General features: G+C 37.1%; 1 protein-coding gene across 2 annotated transcripts in view; it reads left to right on the forward strand.

The window, feature by feature from the left end:
• Positions 1-24,398, forward strand: part of timeout (circadian regulator timeout) — a 175,250-nt gene that overhangs the window by 141,650 nt on the left and 9,202 nt on the right. For both annotated transcript variants that reach the window (XM_086904052.1, XM_086904051.1), the window contains 5 exons: positions 18,626-18,706; positions 18,809-18,899; positions 18,967-19,165; positions 19,363-19,600; positions 20,310-20,407. In XM_086904052.1, coding sequence (XP_086760178.1) covers positions 18,626-18,706; positions 18,809-18,899; positions 18,967-19,165; positions 19,363-19,600; positions 20,310-20,407 — 707 coding nt within the window. The remainder of the gene's footprint in view (positions 1-18,625; positions 18,707-18,808; positions 18,900-18,966; positions 19,166-19,362; positions 19,601-20,309; positions 20,408-24,398) is intronic.

Genomic DNA, 24,398 nt, shown 5'->3' on the forward strand with positions numbered 1-24,398 from the left:
TTCCCTGTTCTACAGTTTCTTTCATTGAGTTTAGGTAAACTACTTACACAGATATTCCCAAGACAGACTCGATCAATCCAAAACTTTGGATGGCCATGGCTCGCCCTAACCTCAAACGCTCGATCTTCAACGCTTGAAACTTAGTTACAAGCAAATTCTAGTTTCTATCTAGATAAGATAAGATAAAAAAACAAGAGGAAGAATTAATGTTTCGAGAAACGCATAAAGAGTTTTCTCGTTCCCGATAATTATTAACGAGAGAGAAAGATCGTACACGATCGGACGAAACTTGGTAAATTTTCTGCGGAGCGAAATATAAAAAGGAGCCTGATCGCGATACGGTTTTCGTCGTTAAGCAAACGTGAGAGATGTAAATGTTCATGCATTAAAACATGAACTGGCTTTAATGTGTACCGATATTACGAAGATATGAATTAATAAAACATGCATACCGTGGATTTCGTTGTTTCTACAAGAATAACAATCAAAATGTGTCAGCTTGGAAATCGTAATTTCGATTTTCAATTATAAGAACGAAAATTTAAATTCCAAATTAATTTCAATATTGTTTTCTCATTTATTAACGAATATATTAAATGTATAGTTTCAATCAAACATAACGATTTCTTCGTAACGTTATATGTACGTAAAAATACACACGTAAAAATAATCAACTACCAGCTTATTAATTTGCAGTAAACAATATTATTTGGTACAAAAGAAGCAACGTCATCGCTGTCATTAAAAATAGCTGACCACGGTTTTCAACATTTTCCAGCATCCCCTTGTTTGAAAATATTTTTTGGGATGCGGCCACAAAATAATGCGTCAGCAAAATTTTTCAAAGAAATTAATGAATGAATCGTGTTAACTCCCATGCGTAAAGTGCAGAGACGTGCAATGCTTTCATGAATCATATAATATCGCCGGACATTTAATACGCACAATGAATGTAAAGAGTACGTGTCCGTACGAAATTGTATAAACCGTTCGTCCGTGGAATGATAAAATTGAAAAAAAAAAAAAAAAAAAAAGGAAAAGAAAAAATTGTACGAATAATGGAGATATTAAAAATCATCCTGATCAAACATTGATCAGGATATCATACACCATCCAAATATCCAAAATACGTGACGAATTTACTAATGACTTCGATCCTTTGACGCGAATACTTCATTATTGTATCGTTTCGTTACGAAGTTTATACACGGATGCATGTACACAAAGTGTACGTTTTAAATTAATGCTAATTAATATTTGATCTAGGAGTATCGCTCGAAAATATGTTGAAAGTTTGAAGAGAATCGGGTGGAGCCGATTGGGTCGATTGCATTTAATTGATTAAACCGTCCCCCGAAATGACACGCGACGATTCCAACCCGATTCGACATTAACCTAATGAATTTAGAAATATTCGTGTACGTGTAATTTTGCCATGAAACATTCGAAACACTTGAATAATTTCTCGTTGAATAAATTCCCCCTATCAATTTCGGGCATTATCAACCCTGCCGCTACGTGGTTTCACCTCGCGTCATATCAATTATCCTTATTTAATAATTGCGAGTAATCGCGTTCAGCTCGTAGCGAGGCATTCCATTTTGATGATATTGCTGTTTGCGGAACGATTGTGATTATGTACACAGTGTTGCATATATACACAGGTTTTAGGAAATAACGATCAAAAATCGTTTACTTTTCACCTGGAAATATCGAAATTTTCAACGAACAAAATTTTTATTCACGAATTATTTAATAATTATTTATATATTATTACATTATATACTACGTGTTTACATTATGGAACAATTGCATTATTTATCAACGTGGTTCGTTTAATTCAACAATAAGCGGCAACACGACCATCGTTAATGATAGAACGCATCATACATGCATTTCGAATCCCGTGCGGTAGTACATATGGGGTTTACGGATGGTCAATCTCGTGGAAGCCAGCCAGACAGATCAATATCACATTACTATAAATAATTAATAGGCACTACATCCCTTTCTATACACACTGTGATTCTACTTTGATTCTTTTACTTGCGTAAATTTTTCTATACCGTTTACCGCATTGATAAAATAACGAAAGTGATTCGATTCAATAGAGCAATATTAATTTTTTTATCGTTTCTCTAGGAAGGTATATAGAGCGGTGAATAAAAGTGAAAAATTTGTGACGAAATTTCACTGCGAAGCGAAATTCGGGGAAATATCGTGTGCAGTTGCAATTTTTTTCGAACGATTTTTTTTTTTTATTATAAAATTGTTGCTTATTTGATTGAACGTGTCAAAATATTTTTATTATATTTAATAATTTGATGCTTTAATTATCGAAAAATCTATGAAACGAATACAGGACGGAGAAATAAGGCAAAATTTTTTATTGGAATTTAAATAATTAAAAGGTTTAGAAAACAATTTTTCCAATTTATGATTATCCAGTTTAAATTTCTGCTTTTTACCTGGAACAAACTATAATTCAACCCTATGTAGGTCGAACTTGGAAATCCTCTGTAATACTATTTTTTATGGCTTACGCTTTTCCTAATTTAACTTTGCATCTTCTTCTTACAAACTGCATGAAATATATAACCGGGAGGAAAATGTTAGCAATTTGTACTCAAGATGAGCGTTGCATTCTAAAATAATTTGTTTTATTAGTGGATATGGTAATGCTACGAGATGATGCTTTCGAGAAACGTGTTTCTGCAATTCTTTGGATAATTGGAACTTTATTTTTTACACGTTGCATATAAAAATATACCATGCTTTATATTTAACTTGCCTCCGCATAATTACGTACTATTACGTAAACTTGGATAGAATAATTTTTTTCAATATGAAAATATTTCTCGTTTTAATCTCCAATCTTTTAATTTCCAACTAGAAAAAAAAAATAACTTATCGTATTAAGAATATAATATATAAACTTCGATACTTCAGCGAATTATCGAATTTTTTTTTAACCAACGTGCCATTTAATGTTTCGTCCCTATTTCCACAGTATTCCATAATCACGAAATTGAATATGTGGTCGCAGATCCCCCGCACAACTCAAAACAGATGGAAGATCTTTAACGCGTAATTAAACATGGAAAATATATAGCCGCGGCAGTGTAGCGCAACCGAGTGCAAACTACGAGGGATTTTGAAAGGATGAACTGCGGGATCCTTGATCAACGCGTATCTGATCCGATAATAATACCAATAATACCTTTCCGATACACAAGCTAATTACCGCGTTAGACATTGGAAACCGCAAACTATGCGCTAATAACGTCGAATCGATTCTAATAGTCGAGATTCGAGTTAAAAAAGAAACTATGTTACGATTATATACAACTCGAGAATTATTGTTACATAAGATGGAGAATAGTCGTGAAATATAATTTTTTCATCGATACAAAATACGATAATTTCGTTTCGTCACAGTTCCAATTAGTGTGCACCTTGAAAACACCTTGATGATTCTTAAAGTAGTGGAAAATAAATTCGTGATTTAATTAAGTTAGAACCAAGAGAAATTTTGAAGGAGACCTAGGTTTTTGAGATACAAAGAATTGTTTGGAAATGCACGTTTCATCCTTTCGATATTTTTTAATTTGATCCAACGCAAAGAAAAATTTATTTTCAAAGAAAATAGATTTTCAAAAGAGTTTCGTAGAGTGGCGTCGCACGGTCGTCCGTCCACCAAAGGTGGACACGTATCGGTCAATGGATCAACTAATTACGAAGTTCGTTAGTTGAGACGAGCATCGTTATCCACTTGTGCGTTCGCAGTTCTCTCGGTTCAAAGAATAAGATGACGACAATTCGAGAGACGTGAATTTTTGTTTCTTTTGGTAATATTAGCGGATAAATATATTTCATCCATACGTTTTATCGTATTTTTAATATAAGATGTAAGATATTAAAATTAATATTACGTGGATTTATCCAGTTAAAAAGATAAAGGAAAAAGATAAAGATTCATTTGAATTTCTAATTCGATTCAATTTTACAAGGAATTGTAAAATCTTTATGAATTTTATACAGTGATTTTATGTCGTGTATGAAGATTCGAATCGATCTGAATAATATTTCGAGCATTTCTCGATCTCAACGTGATTTACCGGAATCTAACTATTTTTACGATTTCTGGAAAATATTCATAAGTTAATCAAAGTTTTCCCATTTGAACTCGTTTGGGACTCGGATTGCGAATTTTATTTGGTTTCACGGCGCTTCAACTTTTATTATATTCATTTAAATGGATATTTTTCAATCGACGTACTCTTTTATTATACCATTCCGTTCGATTAAGATGAGTAATTTCATTTTACTTATTGCCTTAATAAATCATTATCCTACGAACACACTCTTGAATTAGTAATTTTACAAAAAATACAAAATATATCCACCATATCCATGACACTATTTTCCTTTAAACCATAAACCAAATTTTTCGCTCAAAATTTTATTCGAATCGATACGATTGAATCTTCTCTCACACTCGAGCTATCCTCTTTCATCTATCCACTTCGTCTACTCAGCAAGACACGAACACATCGATCCATCTTTCAAAAACATTGTCCAAAACAATTAACACGGCCTCAAGAAACAAGAATAAAATCTTTCCACCGAAAATCATCATACTAACGCAATATTCTATTCTACATTCCATCCATCTTTAAAGTAAAAACATAAAATATTTCCAACATCTTCGATCTTTGGATCTTTGAGAAGAACAAACGAACAAATCCTTTCCTCCAAATATAGAAAACGATTCTTTCAACAAAATCGATCCAGCTCACCTACAGTGGCATCAAGACACGAAGAGGAGGTGGCAATCCATCCATATATATATATATATATATATATATCGCGAGATACGATGGCATCGGTGGCCGGCAAACGAGGCGAAATAAGCGGAAAGAGCAAAGGCAGCATGGCCGCCGATATACACAGGGGACACGTAAACCGGAAACCGTGTTTGCGATCTCGTTGGCCATTCCTCTGGCCAACTCAGGAATTGTCCCGTCGTCGCGCATCCTGAAACCGGGGAAGAGGGGGGGGGGCGATAAAACTGCATCTAAACAACGTGGCGGGAGACGAGAGCGTCCGATGGTTGGAAGGGTGGCGAGGGAAGCTGCATCGTTACGGTAAAAAGGTTAGGTCAAGTGACAATGGTGGGCGCACCGATAGTAATAGTTACACTCGTTACACTGGAAGGCCACTCCACGGCGTACGTATTCTTGATAACTGCACGGCCCCCCTCGAGTGGTCGTACACGTTAATAACTACGATCACAGATGTTTTTGATAATAACCTCGCGTGTCCTCCAGTGCTTCTCAACACTCAGCACGATACCAAGTCGTTCAAACGTTTTCGAGAGGGATTTAAACGACTGATCGTTGGAAGGAATAACGTCGATACCTTTGTGCTTTCCTTTCGCAGAATTGCACACGCAATTGAGAGTGCTCCTTCATCATAATTAATATTAATAAATTTAGGAAGCGAATCAGATCGAAACTTCAATCAATTGGAAACAATTCGACGGCAGGAAAAATCGTTCGAAAAATCGAACCTTGTCAGAACATACGGGACATGAGAGGCACTGTCCCCGCGCTCGACGCTCGACGAACGTTAAGATTAAATCCCGATGATATCGAGTCCCGGGCATCGCGTAAATGCATAATCCGGTGTAAAGCCAGGATCCGGTGTTCGTTCCAGAGGTTGTAACACCTCTCCCCTGCTCGTCGACCGTCCGAGTTAATAAAGTTACCGGCGCCAACAATAACTGCAGCGATACACCGGTTCGATAATGATGTCGTTAGTAAGAGCGGCGGGCGTAGCTGTGACGTTAGCGACATTAGTCTTATTGTTAACCTCCCCCCTCCCTTCTCCACCGATAACGATACCCAGACCGATACTGTGCGCGCGTTCTGGTAATCCTGACTGGAGGCTGAAGTGGACCTGTGGTGGACCGCCGGTAACGATACCGGTGAGATGCTGGTGGAAGTGGCGCATCTGGTGTTGGTCGAACGGGATGAGGAGAGGAGAGAGAGAGGGAGGGAAGGATTCTACCCAGGGACGTGATCGCGTTGACAACCAGGCTGCCAGGAGAAAGGGAGAGGGGGGAGGAGGACGGTTTCGAACGATCCGGTTTGAATAAGTAGTTACCGGCCTAATAGTAGTGCCGAACCGTGACGCCCGTTGAATACGGAATTTTCAGCTTGCCACGGAACGAGCAGATTGGTCTGGAGCTAGGGTGACCCCTCTACCGAGGCAACCGTTGCTCCCCCTCTCCCCTTGAGAGTCAGTCGGATTCAAACGCGGCGTCAAACGATCATAAACACCTTGCTCTTCTTTTTTCTTTCTTTTTTTTTTTTTTTTTTTTTTTTTACTTCAACTGCGTGCAACCGAGGGATATAAAACGTTTTTCTTGATCGGTTTTCGAAACGTATAATATATGTATTACTGTCGAGTCGAGCGAGCAAGTATATAGTGAATGGGTACGTGAGATAATATGGTAATCTGAAACGGATGAAATATATTTAATTTGAAAGGAGTGAAGAGGCGGACGAAGCGTGTTCCCGTCGATATCGAGCATACTTTGCTCGAGTATTGAAAACGTTATTATTAATTGAGCTAGGTCGAGCACGATGTATTACTCGGTTTAATCAAATTAAAGTTAACGCTAATGCGTGAGTTATAGTTAATCGACGAATAATAGAGCGTAACTCGATAGCTCGTGGACAATGCGTCACTTGGAAAGCGATTCTACGTTAAATTGCTATTCTATCGGTGTGGACGATTGGTAGAGCCGTATGTCGGAATTATCCTAGATTATACTACCGAATTGTATCAATATCCGAAAACCTGAATACCTAAATCGTTCAGCTATATTTCGTTCAACTTCACTAATCACCTTTCTTCCGATAAAAGAAACTATATGTCAGAATTATCCCAAGTTATACTACTTGCACCTTGAACTGCTACTTAGTCAACGTATCGTTATATTCCGCATACTATCTACTTCCATTCCAAAAATCACATACATCGAAGCATCGCGATCGATCCTCACGTGTCCTCTTCTCTTCGTTCTTCTCGCGCATTTTGAATGTCATTGTTTTTCCAATCGCGATCTTCTTTCGATCGCGAGCGAAAAAGTTCTCCCCTCTCGACACGATTCTCACGATGTAATCTAATCCTCGAAGACCGAAGATTTTATTCTCGTTTCTTTAACTTGTGTCGATCTTTCTCCTCGGTCAGATAACAAAAACCGGCCATTCGAAACGTGACTCGCGGATAATCTGTATCGGCATTATATTCTTCTTTCTGGGGAAAAAAGAAAGGAGGGGGGGGGGAAGGAAATATCGCCCTCGTCGACCCGCATGTGAAAATCGTACGGTCCGCACTTTCGCCCGCCTTCTTCATCGGCGTTCCATTCTTGAAAACGACGGTCGGAGAATAATCGATTCGGCTCGGTATTAACCAACAATGGGTTTCATTGAAAACTCGATAACGACGACTTCTTCTGCTCTGGCGATCAAGCGGCTACGAGAGGGTTTAACACGTCGGCGGATAAGATCAGTTCAGGCTTTAATCCAGTTTCTGCAGCCCTGCTGAAGATCGCGATGAAGGGGAGGGAAGGAGGAGGGAGAATAAAAAGGCTCGGACGACCCGGCCCTTTGCGATTGGAAAAATGTCAATAAAATCGCTCCACGGTGAAAGCGGGCTAATTTAAAAGGAAAAATTGTTGTTTCCTTAAGAATCGCGAGTTTCTCCGCTCGCGTTTAGAGCGTTAATGGAAATGAGAGAACGAAATGGATGTAATTCTTTTTTTTTTTTTTTTTTTTTTTTTATAAAGAAGAATTTGGAAAGTTTGGTATCGATAAATATTAACTTTAGAATAAGAATTTTTTGTTTATCTCTCCATTTAGACTTCTATCGAAAGGAGGGAGATTTCAGAAAAATTGTATTATTGTACAGCATGACGTAATATAATGAAAGAAGAGGTTATCGATTTCGAATTTCTTTTTCCCCTGCTCTTCCAAAGAAAAAAAGAAAAATAGAAAAAGAAACAGACAGATCTTCCGGTTAGATACGCCATTATGTAACGCGCTACGCGGAATTCTAACGTCTCGGTCGTCGCAAGTGAAAACTTTCTTTTCTTCTTATACGTCCCTTCGTGCACCTTCCTCTTGAAACTTTCAACAAACGGTAGAATATAATCCTGAATTCGTAATAATGAAATCACGAGATTGTTATTCAGCAGGTTGACAGTAAAAGTTACCCGTTTATAACCTGTTTAGCTGTCAGACGTATCAAATTGCGAACCCGGTGTGGCAACACGAGAGTTGCTATCTTGCGCCGACTATTTTAAATTCTCAACTTTTGCAACGATAGTTTGCAACCTGCGTCTGAACGTTGCCTTTCATTCAATTTTCCACCCTTAATATCTTTTTCGGTTTCTTTTTCTAGATATCGAAAACCGTATCGTAAAGAATTTCAATAAAATTACACGATTGTTTTACGAAATTGTTTGAAACGTGTCATTTAAATATCCCAGTCGAAATTGAAAAATCCCTGCGAGTGTGTTATAAATTTTTCAACGATTAAACAATTCATTCATTTCCCCTCTCTCAAGTTTTACAGTCTTAGTTCATGAATTACAGGTGGACGTGAATTATCTAGGCAAGCTGGGTATCAGCTCAATCCGATCGATCGGTAATAATACATCGGCTATCGATTTCCCAGACAGTACACTCGGATAAGGAGAAAGGTAAACAAGATATGAAACACCGTGAATTTGAATACAAATTACATACCTATTTCGATTGAGATATATCCCGAACCTATTCATCAACCATGGATCTGACTACAATTGAGGCGAGCGAACGCTCGCATAAAATTCTACCTTTCGAATAAATCAACAACGAAGCAACGGTGTTGATCCGATAGAATCTTTCTATTTCCTTCTGCAACTCTATAAAACTTTCTATCGTTTATCAAATACAAAAAAATTTCGCTTCAACGCGGCGCTGATGTTTTTAAATTAAATTAACGAAAACCTAAAGAAAAAAAAAAAAGAAAAGAAAAAACGTTCCTTTTTTCAATTTCCTCTTCCCGAACTAGGGGATGCATCGTAAAAGTTCGATGAAAGTTTTCAGCGAATATGCAACTCAACAACCACTTGTGCTAGACGGAGACAGATCGTGCAAATAGAAAGTAAACGGTCAAAATTAGAAAAATTAAAACGTTCTTTTAGGGAAAGTATTATATTGAATGTAGGATGAAAAAAAGAAAAAAATACTTGGGTCGGTCGTTTACATTGAAAGGGCGGTGGACGGCGAGCATCAAAGCCTTCTTTCTAACTTTAACCCTCGCGCGGTGATACAGGGACAAAGAGCGGCAGGGTGCGCATATTCTAGAAAAAGCCCCTCCGTAAGGACGTCTCGTGGAAGAGAAAAGTACAGAACCGTCATCTTGCTGGTCGCTTTGCGGCGCGTATCAAATTGCGAGGGAGCGAAGCCTCTTTTCTTCGCGCGGCGACACCGGAAGGGCCCTCTTCGCGTTAATTACGTTAATAAGCTGGTTAACTGAACCTTGACGGAAACCAACGTTATCATAGCAAAGATAAATGGAAACTCGTGCTCGTCGAGTTAGATTTTCAAATAATTCAAAAAAAGCATGGAAAATATCACCGGTCTATTTCATTTTTATCCCTTCCCTAAAGAACCATTCTCGAATCGTTCGTTTTTTATAAGTTGCAAAGTGAAATCTTCCTCGAACGAGTACGTCAGCGAGGTGTTCATTTCCTAGAAGCAGAGTGAAATTTATTTGTTAAAAGTGAGTGACAGCAGTGATGAGAATGTACAATCTGATTTCGACAGAGAATCAAAAGCGACGTAATACCAAAGAATTATAATTGTATAGAAGAAACGGTACAATTTAAACTTTTCAAAAAAGTTTGGTATCCATTTCTCTGATTTTATTAAAAAAGATTTTCTCGTCCTCCTATCGATTCGTATACATATTTATACGATCCTTATTAGGACAAAACAATCCAGTTTTGCCAACGTTTCACAAGTTGAAATTAGACACGTTACGTCGCACATAACAAATTATCTGCAAGAAACATGCAATATTCAACAAGCGATGTTACACGATTAAACACAAGTTGAACAACAAATATCCCGCTTGTTGTAAACCGTTTCGTTTCACGAGAGCGCGGTTACTATCTGGTTTCTGTCCTGGCTTCCGCCACTTACTCTTTCCGCGTTATTTCCGGGAAAAACTCCATGCATCCACTCGCTTTGGGGAGGGAAAAAAAAAAAAAAGGAGGGGGGGGAATAGCGACTGCCCGATCCCGCGCAAATTATTTCGGAGATTGCCTTTTTTAAATGCAATACATAGTGTGAATAAAAAAGAGGAGAGATACTCTCGATACCATGGTCCCCGGTTATTATCTCCTCGCAAATTACACCTGGGCTCGGAGCGGCGAGAATTTCCGTCTCGGCTACAATAAACCGAGTTACCTTCATCCCTTCGCCCTCCCTCCATCCCTCCCCCCTCTATCTTTATCTATCCATCTCACCCTCCTCGCCACCCTCTCCATCCTTATTTTCAACCCGTGCTCAACTTCTCGATAGGCCCGAGCCTATTTACTACCTTCGGCCGTGTACAACACCGTGCACGTTAGGCAACACTTATTACTCCCTTTCCTCCTCCTGCCCCACCCTCTCTGCCCGTGTAACGGAATCGTATAATGCTCCGTGTTAACGCTCGCGATACCGGCTAATTTAATGTTTCGGGAATCAGGGATCGCGGTTGTAACGAGAGATCGGTATCAAGTAAGCGTGGAGAAGCACCCGAGAATGCTAATTATAATTTGTTGTCGTGGAATATTATCTGCGCGGAGACCGTGTTACAATTAATACGTACAATCCGGCTTGCTGCTCGAGGGGGTGGGATTAGATACGAGTGGACGTTGAGTGATTTGTGTTTGGTGAGAGGCGAGGTGATGTTTGTTGTTAGATCTTTTTTCTTGTTTGATACGTGAGGGATTCGGAAGGGAATCGATGCGTTTGATTAGAGGAAGAACAAATTTTTCTGTTGAATGTTGTTGAACATTCAATTGTATTCTTCTTTTTTTTTTTTTTTTTTTTTTTTGGATAGTTTTTATTTTGAATAAAATCGTGAAAGTGACGAGTAAAAGGAATAAAGTTCTGCAGGCTAGACGAAATCGATTGGGAGTCTTTGCATTCTCCCAAGTGTGTATCTTGATAATTCTCTTAAATATTTTCACGGTCCATTATCAATAGAATGAAAATAAAAAAGTATTGGAAAGAATGTGCGTTGAAATTCTTAGAAGATTATTAATGCGCGATAAATTGTTGGAAGTGTTTTATGGAAGTATTAAATATGTATTAAAGATAAAGAGTTTTCCAAGTTGTTTAAAAGTGGCAAATTGAAATATAAAATGAAATAATGGTGGGTTGAATTAAAAAGTTTAACGAAAGATTCTTTATAGTAATAGAAAATATTTTAATATTTTCAAAACAAAATATTATACATTTTATATACGTTTGTTGGTTGTAAAGATATTGAAATGTTACTTATGCGAATATTTTATCAGCACGGCGTTATTTATGTCGAAATAAAAAAGATAGAACACGTATATACGAATAAACAGAAAAGCACGAAGTAATAGGAAGCAGTAGTAGGTAATAAAGAATGATATATTACAGATAGAAGTTAGAATGAAATGTAATGAGCGTGTATAAAACTCATGATAGCAGACTATAAACCGCGTGGTGCATGCCTTGTACGACGTGGTATTTTTTGAAATGTAAATTATTTCGTGGAACAAATAATCTTATTATCTGAAATGATCTTATTATTATCGAGGAAAAAATTATCTCAATTATCCAAACATTGATAAAGTCTTGTACATTCTATGCGAGAATTGTACATATCAATTTACACAAGTACCATAATTTACAGTGTAATAACTATCAATTTTCCTACAGTAGTACAATGCTATTACTGGTCAGACGTAGAAGACGAAACTTTCATTGTTTTCTATCACTTATTATGTAGCATTGCGCAGTTATATTTATTAGAAACGAAGAGAATTATAAGTACAATAATTGTTCGTATTTAATTTTCAAACTCCATTATTTCTAATTTTAAAACTTATGAAAATATATTAATCGAATATCTTGAATCATATTTTATTTGATTTGTAAAATAAATATAACTTTATCCAATATAACGATATCAATATTTAAAAATTATATACGATAATAAAATTGTTTAAAATTTTTATTATCGCCCCTATAAACGTGAATCATTCGTTTTTATTCATTATCAATAACAATTACATCGCTGTCCTGTACATTAAAATAATTTAAAAATTGAATAAATGTTGGTGTAATCGTTGCCATTAATCACACCAGCCGCGGTAAATTTAATTTGCACGATAAATCTTCGGGAAATTATAGATTGTATTAAATTATTTTCATCTACTGTGGCACGTTTTATAAATTAGTTTACTTTCTCGGCTCGAAGTACGTATTATGGAACATTTGTTGCGAAAATGTACGACTGTTGTACGTTTTAAGCATTTACATTCAGGATAATGCCTGTTTTATTATTCATTCGGTTTTATATTCGTTGGAATGTTTAATTTTAACCGTCGTAACTCTGCCCCCTTTCGTACTGTCAGTTTACATTTTACTCGATCGCAGAAAAAAATAGAAATAATTTCAGGGAAAGATATTGAATTGGGAAAGATCGAAACTGTCAGAATATATTGAAATCAATCCTGGAATAGGTTCGTCTTATTTACTGGTTCCAGATAACTAAATAGATCCGATTAATTGGATCAGTTCTGAACACAATGCATAGTTACAGATTAAACTTTAATAATTGAATTGCTTCTTCTCGTTTGTTCCAAAAGATCTATAGCACGAATACTTTGGTAAATTACTAAAGGTTCTACAGATATATCCCTCTCTCAATTATATCAAGACGTATTTCAGAAGTTTCTAAAATTGGAAGGCAGATTACATCGATATATCTTATTCAAAGTTTAATGAATATTCGATTTACGATGTCTTCTAACATATTTATTCTCGATCTCTTTTATTTTTCTTATTACGATATAAATAACAAGCAGTTGATCTATTTTCCTTTTTTTTGCAACATCAAAATATATTGTAGTTCCGTAGGTTGATTAAATATAAACCTCTTCGATTCATAAAATTACTTGACTTTGTTGGCGACTTGTTGTAAATGAACGTCAATCTTCATTATATTATTAGAGACTTTATATAACTATATTAAATTTTCTGAACTTAAGACTTCCATCAAATTTTGCATGTAAATATTTGAAAAGATATTAATATTCATAATCGTATTACAGAATTTTCAAGAGTGGTCGAAACTCGATTAACAAAAATATCAGTTTAATTCTTCGGAAAGTGATTCAAAAAATATATATTTCTCTCAAAATAGACCCGATAAAATAATAATAATCGTTGCCACTGTAGTTTCGGGTCGGAATATCAGATGAGAATCTTTGCACAGAGCAATGATACGTCGAAATTCTATCGTCATGGACGTGTTAAGAGCAACACTATAATCGCGTGTAAATCGCCTTTGTATAGTTGGGACACCTGTATGGGCATACATACACACGCACCTGTGTACACGCAGGTGCGCCATTATACGTCACCGTAGAATTGTCGAGACGATCGATAAGCCCGTAACGAGACATAACCTAAGTTATCGGCAGACTTTGGCCATGCACCGTTGGTAATCGTTGATCCGAGAGAATGTACACGGATACACGTACATGCACAAATGGTTGATCTATCAGAGCCCGAGTTTGGCAATCAGACACTGTTTCTTACTCCACGTATCGCGTAAAATTGTTTAAACGCTTCATTATTTATCACGAAATACCAAAGCTTGCTTTAAGCTATGATAAATTTCGTTTCGAGATAATTTTGCTATCGATAATTATCAAACTAAAGATAAAGGATAACTAAGATAAATGGCTTGCAAACATTTTATTCTTTGACAATTGATTAATAAAAATATATCTGATGATATTTTTCGATCAACAAATTAACATTTATTGAAACAAAAATTATTTTAATATTCATTGTACTATCATGTGAATTGAAGAAATGTTTTGAAACGGAAGATACTTTAATTAAAGCGAGAAATCAATCAAACTAATCGATATATCGTGTTATATATGTACAAAGGGTGTCTCGTTTTAATCTCTCTGAGAAAAAATGTTTTAAACAAAAGTTGTAAGATTTCAAGGAGATGGTATTTTGCTTTGACAAAAGTTCGATTAATAAAAATTTCAAGAATGTATCACTAACTTTTCTGATTAACGCTGAAGAGTAACATCATCTGAATCGAAAGTAAACATTTAACAAATATCTTAGCCATCTAACAACTTTTATTTAAAACATTTTTTTCATATTTCTCCATATATTTTCCAAAATCTGTCCGAGTGGATTAAACCCTGTGGGAAACACCCTGTATATTGTTTCTAATATCTCAAAGAGGTTCGAACATTGTTGAACGTGTTCAGTTTCGTAACTCTTGTATAGATATGCAATCCCTAGATAGAATTCGAGACCTTTACAATTCTAATACCTATGAATTACATTATAACTATCTTGCACTTAACAACAAGATTATATTTCAAGATTAGGCCAGTTAACAAATTCGAGCGCACATTCGTGCGAATAAATGTAACAATAACAATAACAGAGAAAATATCATTGCATAAAAATAAAAAAACAAATGTGTCTTTCCTTTTTCTCTGATATTTAAAGTTGAAAAAAATTTTTTCTTCTTGATTACAATGACGATAGAATCGATTAAAATTCGAACGATTCTCAATCAGAAATGAACAACTAACAACGTTTCCATTGTAATAAAGATTAAATTCCCATTCTATGATCGCCGAATACGTTCGGACTATGAATGGAGGCGATAAATATTTCAAGATATCGATTCTCCGCATTGACAACGGCTGCACGTGATTACAGAAATATTAATCTCGATAAAATCGAAATTAAACCGTCCAAAATGGATCGTCCAACGAAGAAACAAGAATCTTCTTTTTTTTATTTAATATCAATAACACGGATTCTCACTCACATCTGTGAGTACATTTGTCGAAAAGTTTTTTTCTAATGTCCGTAATAAGCTCGACTCGTGCAGAAAATTCAGAAACTATCTCTCTTTAAACCGCAAAAATTATACATAATTCCACGAGCCAAATTGCTCCTTAGGCAACAATGTTTGCAAACACTTGGGGAAGAACTTTGTTTCTTGGTACTCATTTGAAATGGATGACAAGAAGCATTGTTCTCCCCCTTTTGCAAACGCGAAGGAGGCACGGATATTTGTTTACAAACAGTTGTTTGCAAACATAACTGCAAATTGTTTTGGAAAAACAGTGGAAAACATTTCGGAAACAAGAGAAACATCATTTGCATATTTACACTGGCAAGCAAAGTTTTCTGAAAATATTTCCAGGTGTACGCTTTACACACAGACACTCCATAACGCATACGGGGCCTTCGGTTTTAAATAAGTTTTAATCCTGAATTTATTTTACTCCACATTTTCTAACAGCTTCCATAAACTTTCGAATTTATTTTTTCATCATTTACCACCAGCTCGGATGCGACTTTTAAAAAAAAAGAATAAACTTTCAGAAACCTAATATTCATCCATTGTCCTTCTTAATAATCAAGGTTAACAATTTTTCGTTTTAATATCTCGAATCCTCGTTCGAGAATCATCAATAGAATCGCGTTTCTTCCAAGATATTTTTCAGCACAATGGTGTGCATCGTTAATTCGTGACTCCGGCCCTCCACGCGAAATGGAACGCGGAAGGGACGTTGGGCATTATTAAATTCTTCACGCGCAAGCCAAACAAACGAGATTAATGTTTTATTCGATTTCGTAGAAAATAAATAACGTCGCTCGCTCGCTTGAGCGAGATAAATTTTTCAGAAATTCATAATTTTCCAACCGGTGTTTTTTTTGTTTCCTTCGATGATCGAGGATGTACGATTACACGTGTCGATGACACACGAGCACAGAGATAAAGTTGTAAATTTGCGAATTTACGTGGACTCAGTTGGGGTGCGCTTGTTTCAATGAATCTGGATTAATATATTATTATTTTCTCGCGTATACGAGAGAGATAAAAATTGTAATGAAATTGTAACGCAATTATCGTTACAGCAACCGAGTATATTATTTTTCTTTTACTTTTTCAAACGATATCTCATTATCGAGTCTGATCAGCGTTAATCGTTTTTTTCCCCCTCGTCGTTTCAATAATACTTATTTATAAAACTTTAATACACCGTGCATACTACAATAATGCGCATATACATTTGACGAGTTAATATAACGTAAATTGTATGTTTGTAATATTCGATATTTCATTTATTTCGCCGTGTTTTTGAAATTCGATTTTAACACTATTGGTTGAAAAATATTTTAAATGCATATTTTTACTCATTAAAATTTCACCACGTGTGAAATATTTTTAACGAACTTGCATTATTATTGATATTAAAATTTCAATCGTTAAATCGTTTGATCATCCTGTTTAAAAATTGTATAACGATGCACGCATTGAAAATATGGGTGATCAGGCTGTAATGGATTAGTTTCCGAACTCTATCGTTCAGAAAATCGTTATCTTTCTAACTCTTTCTCTACTAAAATTTTCAATTTCAGATGAAAATTCTTCGCGAGTTTTATTTTATCTCGAACCGGTGGCGAGTTCAAAAGACCACGGAAAGGAACAATTAAAACTTTAGGTTAAAATAGCATCGCCGTCAACGTCACTTGAGCAAACTGAATTCTTCGGACGGCGAGAAAAGTTTTCTCTGCCCCCGTAACAACACGACACGTTTTAAAACAGAACTTTACACGATGATTTAAAACACTTGACTCGGCTACTTTTAAACAAAAAATTTATATCTAATATATTCAACCTTCGAATTGAAACTTTTGGATCCTCTAATGTCTAAAATGATAAAAATTTCTTCGAGAACAAATTTTTCGAACGAAAGAGAGAGAGAGAGAGAGAAAAGAAAAAGTATATTATTTCGAAAAGTTAACGATCAGAGAGACGTTGGGTAGGGCAGAGACGAATCGTGGCTCGCTCTAGCGTGACTTTCATAAAGCGAGGAAAAAGGATAGCGGCCGCGAAGCCTTAGAAAATTTGCCCCGTAACGAAGCTTTGTGCCGATCCAATCGTCGGTTCCACCGTGTGCAATTTTTCCCTGGCCATCGTATCTAGCCTGGTGCTCGCCTCGGCGGACTAGTCGAAAATGTAATCGTCTTTCCACGGCCGCTTAATTCGCCGGTCGGGTTGTCCGCAATGCAGAGAAAAAAACAAGAGGGAGGACAGGAAACCTACGGGATCCGATTCGATCGGATTCTGCATTACCGCGTAACACGTGTGAACGCTCTCCCTCAGTGTTTCAGTGTTCTCCAACTTCTCTCCGCTCCTGAATCTTCTAACATTCTGATAATAATTGCTAATAATTCTTTCTCATTTTCCTTCCCCTCGATCACCAAAAATGATGAAGAATAATTTTCGATTCTCTGTAATTTCATCCTCAAATTCTAAGAAAGAATATCATTCTAATATCACCGTGAAATATTAAAATAAATAAATGTTGAAAGTAATTAACTAGAAATGAGACGAAGATGATATTCCAAAAAATATCTTACCCTTTTGTTATGTCTATTTTCAATAAGAACACACTTGAGAGTAAAAAGGTTGAAAAGTTGCAAAACCAAATAATTCCGAACTCTCGATATTTCTTACCCCCAAATTCGTTTTTCGATTCAGCCGTGAAAAACCGTGATCTAATCCTCCTGTAAGATTGAGAATCACTGTTTTCGCCCGTTTCGTTTTCGCCGTTTCAAAACCGTTTTTGAAATTTTTTCTCTTAAATTAATCCAACCGCTTCCATTTTGTTCCTATCCACGTGGCTCGATCTTTCCTTTTTTCTTTTTCCATGGATTTTTAACGAACGATCGAGGGCTGCGGAAGCACGAGCCACGATTTGTCGAGTCTTGGAACACGCGACCGTGGAAAAAGCATACCACCCCCCCCCCGACATCCATCGATTCTCCTCCAGTCGAATTCAATAGAGTGGCCGCGAGAGTCGTGGTCGGTCTCTCTGTATTCAGGGGAAGGTTGGCAATTGTTTGGGGGAATTTTCGTCGCCCGCCTCGACGAAGAAATAGCGTCGCGCGCGTTTCGAAATTTTGCACGTGTCGTTGCCGTGTTTTCACGCCACACGACGACACAACAGTCGACTGCGAATGCACGGCTCTCGGTGACGTTCTATTTTTACTCGATTGCTCGATGATGAAACTTTGGCTCGAATTCCGAATGGATTCGATCGTATCGAGATTTTATGGCAGATTTCCACGAAATTCCTTTCTCGGCCGCACAGTGTATATTTTTTCACTGTGACGAGACACGCGATTTATTCCCGCCATACGTTTTTGGAGAGATACGTGAAGATTTCCTTTTTTTTTTTTTTTGTTTTCAGTAATCGAAGAGGAAAACGTTACGCAGAACCGAGAAAAGCAACAAGAGGAAAACGTCGAAAGTCTTCTTAACGATGAGCCAGGTAAATAATGGAAAAGAAAAATATTTCGATACGATCTCCTAATGAAATTGTTGAACAATATTCGAGAATACGAATGAACTGTTAACGTGTATTTTATCTTAGACGACGAGGATGATGACGAGGAAGAAAGGGAGGCGGAGCCATATTCTACAGTTGTGGAAACCGATTTCAAGTTTTCCGATTTCGTCCACAGGTAATATAATTAACGAACGCGAATTAACAAACGTATATTAATTTCGATCGTGGTTAAACAAACCAAGATTCGCCAATGTGAAGATCGTGAAAGCGATGCTGATTCTCCTGCAACAATTCGACAAGAACACGGACGAGGTGAATCATTACGTGAACAAGATGCTTCATCGGATAGCGTGGGACTGCAAAATGCCAGGGATGATGTTCCAAGCGTCGATGTTCCGAGTTTTCCAAAGAATCCTCGAGTCCAAACATCGCGGCCACAAGGTAGAAAATTTCCATGATCAAATCTCTATGATACCCGTGCAAAATATTTTCCTCGCGGTATCCCTCAACGTTCAGAGCTATTTTCCCCTCTCGACTTCGCGAGAACTTTGCCGTCGTATTTACATTTCTTTGTGCGTGTCGTTTAACAGCCGCCGGAAGTTGCCCCCGATCCAACGAGATGTTTTCCCCCTTTGCAGGAACTGCAAAAGTTCGCGGTCTTCATAATCCGCCGTTTCATCGAAGTCGCGCAGAAGAACCGGAAAGCGTACATGGAGCTGCTCTTCTGGAAGACCACTCGTGACGCGACCGAGGTCGTCGAGGGTTACAACGCGGAAACGGATAACAAGAAAGTTTCGCGCAACCTCTGGACCGAAACCCAAGAGGACGAGTTACGCACTCTCTTTATGGAACATCAGACTAACAAGTATCCCCAAGGTACGTTGCCTCGCGACCTTACTCCCCCGCTAAATCCTATGATTTACGGGGCTTCTTTTAACGCGCAACTTCTCCTCGATATTTTTCAATTTGTCGGATTCAGCGCCCTGGATTAACGTTTAAATTAACGTTTTTTTAACTCGACTTATATCATCGAGGTTCGCTTCCACGATCGAATGAAATTTTTTTTATCAAATTTAGGAAAATTTTTATTTTATTTGGAAAGTGCGAGCAGTCAGAAATATATCTAGGCCACTCTGAATGTAGCAGTTGAATACGTTCGAAAGAAAATTGTCAAATATTGGAATTAATTCGAGAGCGAAAATTTGAAAAGTCACGTTTATATGTTTTATACAATTTGTATAACAATTGTTGTGAAAACTAGGACATTTTTATTAAAAAAAAATTTATCAGCTATTCTAGTCAGGTAGGATGAAATTCTTTTAACCTATGATCTTTCGTATTATGAAATTGGTAGATACTAGAGAATCGTCGATAATATCAAATTACTGGTAACAACGTCTTCATTTATCAGCTAACCCAATCACGTATCCCTGCGATGGTATCCCAGTTATCCTTTTCTTTTCTACGATTCAATCCACAAGATAATATTGATTGAATATAAATAGCACGTTCGCTGAAATACTTTAGCCACAACTATTAAAGAAAATTTATTTCTAAGTCTATATATATATATATATATTTTTAGATGTCATCGATTGGATACTCGAGAATATTAATCAAGAACGAACACGTCGTGGCATCATAAAGAAATTGAAAGAAATGTCTCTGATTATCAATTCTAAGGTAGGTCATTTTTTCTTTTTCTTATAATATAAGAAAAATCTTAAATAGGTTTGTTATATTTTTCTAAAGAAGTAAATTTTCTGTTTTATCGTTGCAATTTCTGTCTTACATATTGCAATTTTCCGCTGTCTCGATGCCTTTGCCAGAGTTAACTGTCAGATTTCTCTTCGAATTAAATCGGAGAAGGGTGGAAAGTTGCAGAGCTATCAAAAAAAGAGTCGACTACGAAAAAAAAAAAATATATATATATACTTCGTATTTGTTATACTTCGTGGAGATTATTTTCCTCGATGATGTATGGACTATATGAGGCTGACACTCCCTACAAGTGGGTCCTCAAGTGATATATACGAGTATCAGCGTATCCGCTAACTTTCATCTTTCTGCACAACTTTATTTTCAAAAAATCATGATCCAAGCATTTATCCTCATCATCATCTTCGGCGAAAAGTTTTTTTTTGTCAAAATTTTAAAATTACACTTCTTCTTCTTCTTCTACGATTGTATTATATGTATCAAATCGACTGGCAACATCGACGTAACGTCCACCCTTCCCAAAAAAATGTTCGACTGAAAAAAAAAAAAATGTAGTATGCTCTTTTTTCACGATTCGAAATAATACAACCGTAGTGAAGAAATGATTTTTCAACAATGAAGCCATTCAATGACGCATAGTCTCGTTATCCCTTGAACAACGATCGATCGAATCGACTGTGATTGAAAAAGAAAAAAAAAAAAATTTTTAAATCGCATCCTCTTCTTTCCACGATTTGAAACAATGATCAAACATCGCTCTGTCCCGAATAAACACAAACGATCCTCCTAAACAACGAAGCCACTCAATGACGCATAGCCTCGTTATCCCTCGAACGATCGTTCGAATCAACCGGACATATGCAATCCACCCTTCCCAAGAAATATTGGAGCCCGAGCTGGTCGACGATCCAGCTTCAATCCTCCTCCTCCCGGCGGGAGGATCGATGATTTACGAGGAGCGCGAGAGAACGCAAGGGCAGCCGAGTCCGTGAAAATAAGTTTCTGGGCTGGGTGGTCGGGTGACAGGCTGAACATATGCAAAAAATGGAGACAGAGAATTGGTGTAGGAACTGTAAATTCTCGGGAGACAATTCTTCCACGGAGGAAGGGATCTTTCTCGTCCATCCTTCTTTCCTTCCTTTAGAAACGAGTATCCTCCTCGTGTTCCTGCGTGGATCACGACTTCCGCAGCGCCAGCAAGACTTCTTTCCTCCCCTCGTGCCAACCGGGGAGGGGAAGGAGGATGGATGTATCTCAAGATTTTCTCCCCGTCAAGCGTTCGTTTCCGCGGTGTTCCTCGGCGCGCTGTGAAAAGCTATCGCTTTGTTTGCGTTTCGCCTTTTCGCCAAGCAAGCCCCGGTGAAGATTTTCGGCTGGAATCCTAGACGCATAAATAGAAGGCCGGCGGCCTTATTCCGTAACATTGAATAGAGGGGCGCTCGTATCGTCTCGGTTCCCGCCCTATTGGAAACGGTTCAAAAGTTGACAATTAATCTCGTCGAAAGTGTAGTCGTGCCGTTGCTCTCGCCTTATCGAAATTCCGGGGGAAATTTATGGGGAATCCGGTCGTTGACAAAAATCTTCGTGTAAAAATGTGTAAAAAAATCTATCCGAAAATTTGAAATTTGATCTATGAATTTCGACGGAAATATGAATTTTTCTCGAACGAACGTAATCTCGCAGGTGAGATTCGATATAACGTGTCTCTTATTGTTATTATAAAGTTACTTTAGCTTTAAAAAAGTTTGATTTCTTTCTGTTCGATCTCTCTCGCTGAAATATTCGAAGCAAGAATTGTATATACGATAATTTAAATGGAGAGATGGAGCGTTACAACTTCTCCCCTCTTAACGCCACCATGGTGAAAACAATTTAACGATATTATTCTTTGACGGGAAGTCGTGAGCGGGCGTCTTGAAAACGTGGCAATAAATTTTTCCTTTGCTCTCTTCAAATCGTGGGGGCAATATTAAAGTTTCCGTTCACGAGTTTCCACCGTGGTTTATTCGTTCAAGCGCGTTACTCCCCCTGCCGCGCCTCACCCCTTTCGTAACCCTCGAGGAACTATCGCTTTGTTTGCCTTTTGCCCTGCGAGACACGTATAAACATTTATATCGGGCGCGAGAGTAAGGCGAGGCACGCGCTGCGTGAGCTTAACACCCTCGTTTCGAAAATTTATTGCGAGCAAACGACGGGAAACTATCGAAACCAACCGGTGGTAGCGAATAATTTCTTTTTTTCCCTTTTCTTTTTTCATTCTTTTACAATCGATCGCTCGTGTATTGAAAGAATTGCATTTCTCGTGTGCAGCGAACAACACGGTGATATATAGAGATAAGGAATTCTGGAACTCGATGGAAAACAGGCAAATATCACGTTTACATTGACGTTGATGAACGTTTCTGTTTTATGAGTCGACCGTGGAAAATATATATATATATATTCTTTTTTATTTTTGATTTTCTTTTGTCGAGAAGAAGAAGAAGAAAAAGAATAAGAAGAAGAAGAAGAAGAAGAAGAAAAGATTGCGACCGATTTGTATCATTAATTTCATATCTTGGCTAAAAAAAAATTTACAAACTTTCGTTGTTTGTTCAAGCATCGATCGGGAAAAAAAAGTTATTTACTTTCGCGAATAGAAAGTACCACGATGAAATTGCATCAAATCCTAAGATGAGAAAATTGTGGACGAACAATTATAGTTTTTCGATACGACGTTTTTCTCCTCCTTAATTTTATTAGCGATGTAAAAAATATAAATTTGCAGTTATTTTGTATCTGCAAAAATACGACTGTTAATAGACGTTCTTCCCTTCGTACATCAATTTTTCATTTATATTTGTAACCGGTTGGGAAAAAAGAAAAGATGAAAGAGCATTAAAAAAAGGAATTTTTACTCGTTTAAGCAAAAATGCGGCATATTCAGAATCATCCTACTCGATGAATAACGAATACACACACATATACGCGCGCGCATTGTGTAAATTTTCCACGCAAACAAGAGAAAAAGGAAGAAGGGGAGTTGCATGACTACCATGAGTCGCGACTAAATCATTTCAATAAAATCGAGAACCAGTGGGAAAATTTCATTTTCAAGCAGCGCAACAATGGCTATAGAAGAGATTATTAGGTGGTAAAAATGGGGTAGCAAGGAATTAAGAGCGAGAAGCGCAGTGAGCGAGAAGCGATTTCAATGAGTTTTGTTATACTGATATCTCCCTCCCTCCTTTGCGCGTGTCCTACTCGCTTTTGAATAATCTTTTATGCGACAACTTTTCAGACTAGTTACAATACGATTTTAAACAAAAACCTTTTGAAACAAGTGACTACCGTTTCATGTATTATGTATTACATAGAACCGGAAAACCAGAATTTTCCAGAGCTTCAAAAAGTGCGAATGTAACGTGGTGAAACTTTGAAGAAAATTTACATGAAAATGTAGCCCGAAATGAGATCCACCATTTGCGTTGGACGTTAAATTTCATACACTTTTAAGCGCGTTCCTCGCTAATCGAATAACACGGGGTGAAAAAGTATGGGCACGAATATCGTAATTATTTATTCTACTCGTCGTGGGGGTTACATTTTTTCATCCTCGTTATTTGGACGATGTGTGGACCAGAGATTGATACAAAATTATCCGCCCGTTTAATGTTATTTCGATTAAAGATTTCAGAATCTATAAGTCTCCCCACTCTGTAACAAAATTTGAATAGAAATAATAGCGAAGTCTATATGCGGTACGAAAATTTATTCCAAAGCCAATAAAAATTTCTGTTTACATTCCTCGTTTTTCGATAAAGTTTCAGCCACGGATTATGTAAAACCGTGTTTTCATTTTCTAAGAATCTTAGGATTGGTTTTATTGTATAATCATCTACGAACCGATATGCTAATTAAGAAGAATATATATATATATATATGTATATATTATGCATTGTATTCGAATTCCTTT

The sequence above is a fragment of the Apis florea genome, unplaced genomic scaffold (assembly GCF_048593485.1).
Source record: "Apis florea isolate Af1SG1 unplaced genomic scaffold, ASM4859348v1 contig_2293_pilon, whole genome shotgun sequence".
In the NCBI taxonomy this organism is placed as follows: Eukaryota; Metazoa; Arthropoda; class Insecta; order Hymenoptera; family Apidae; genus Apis; species Apis florea.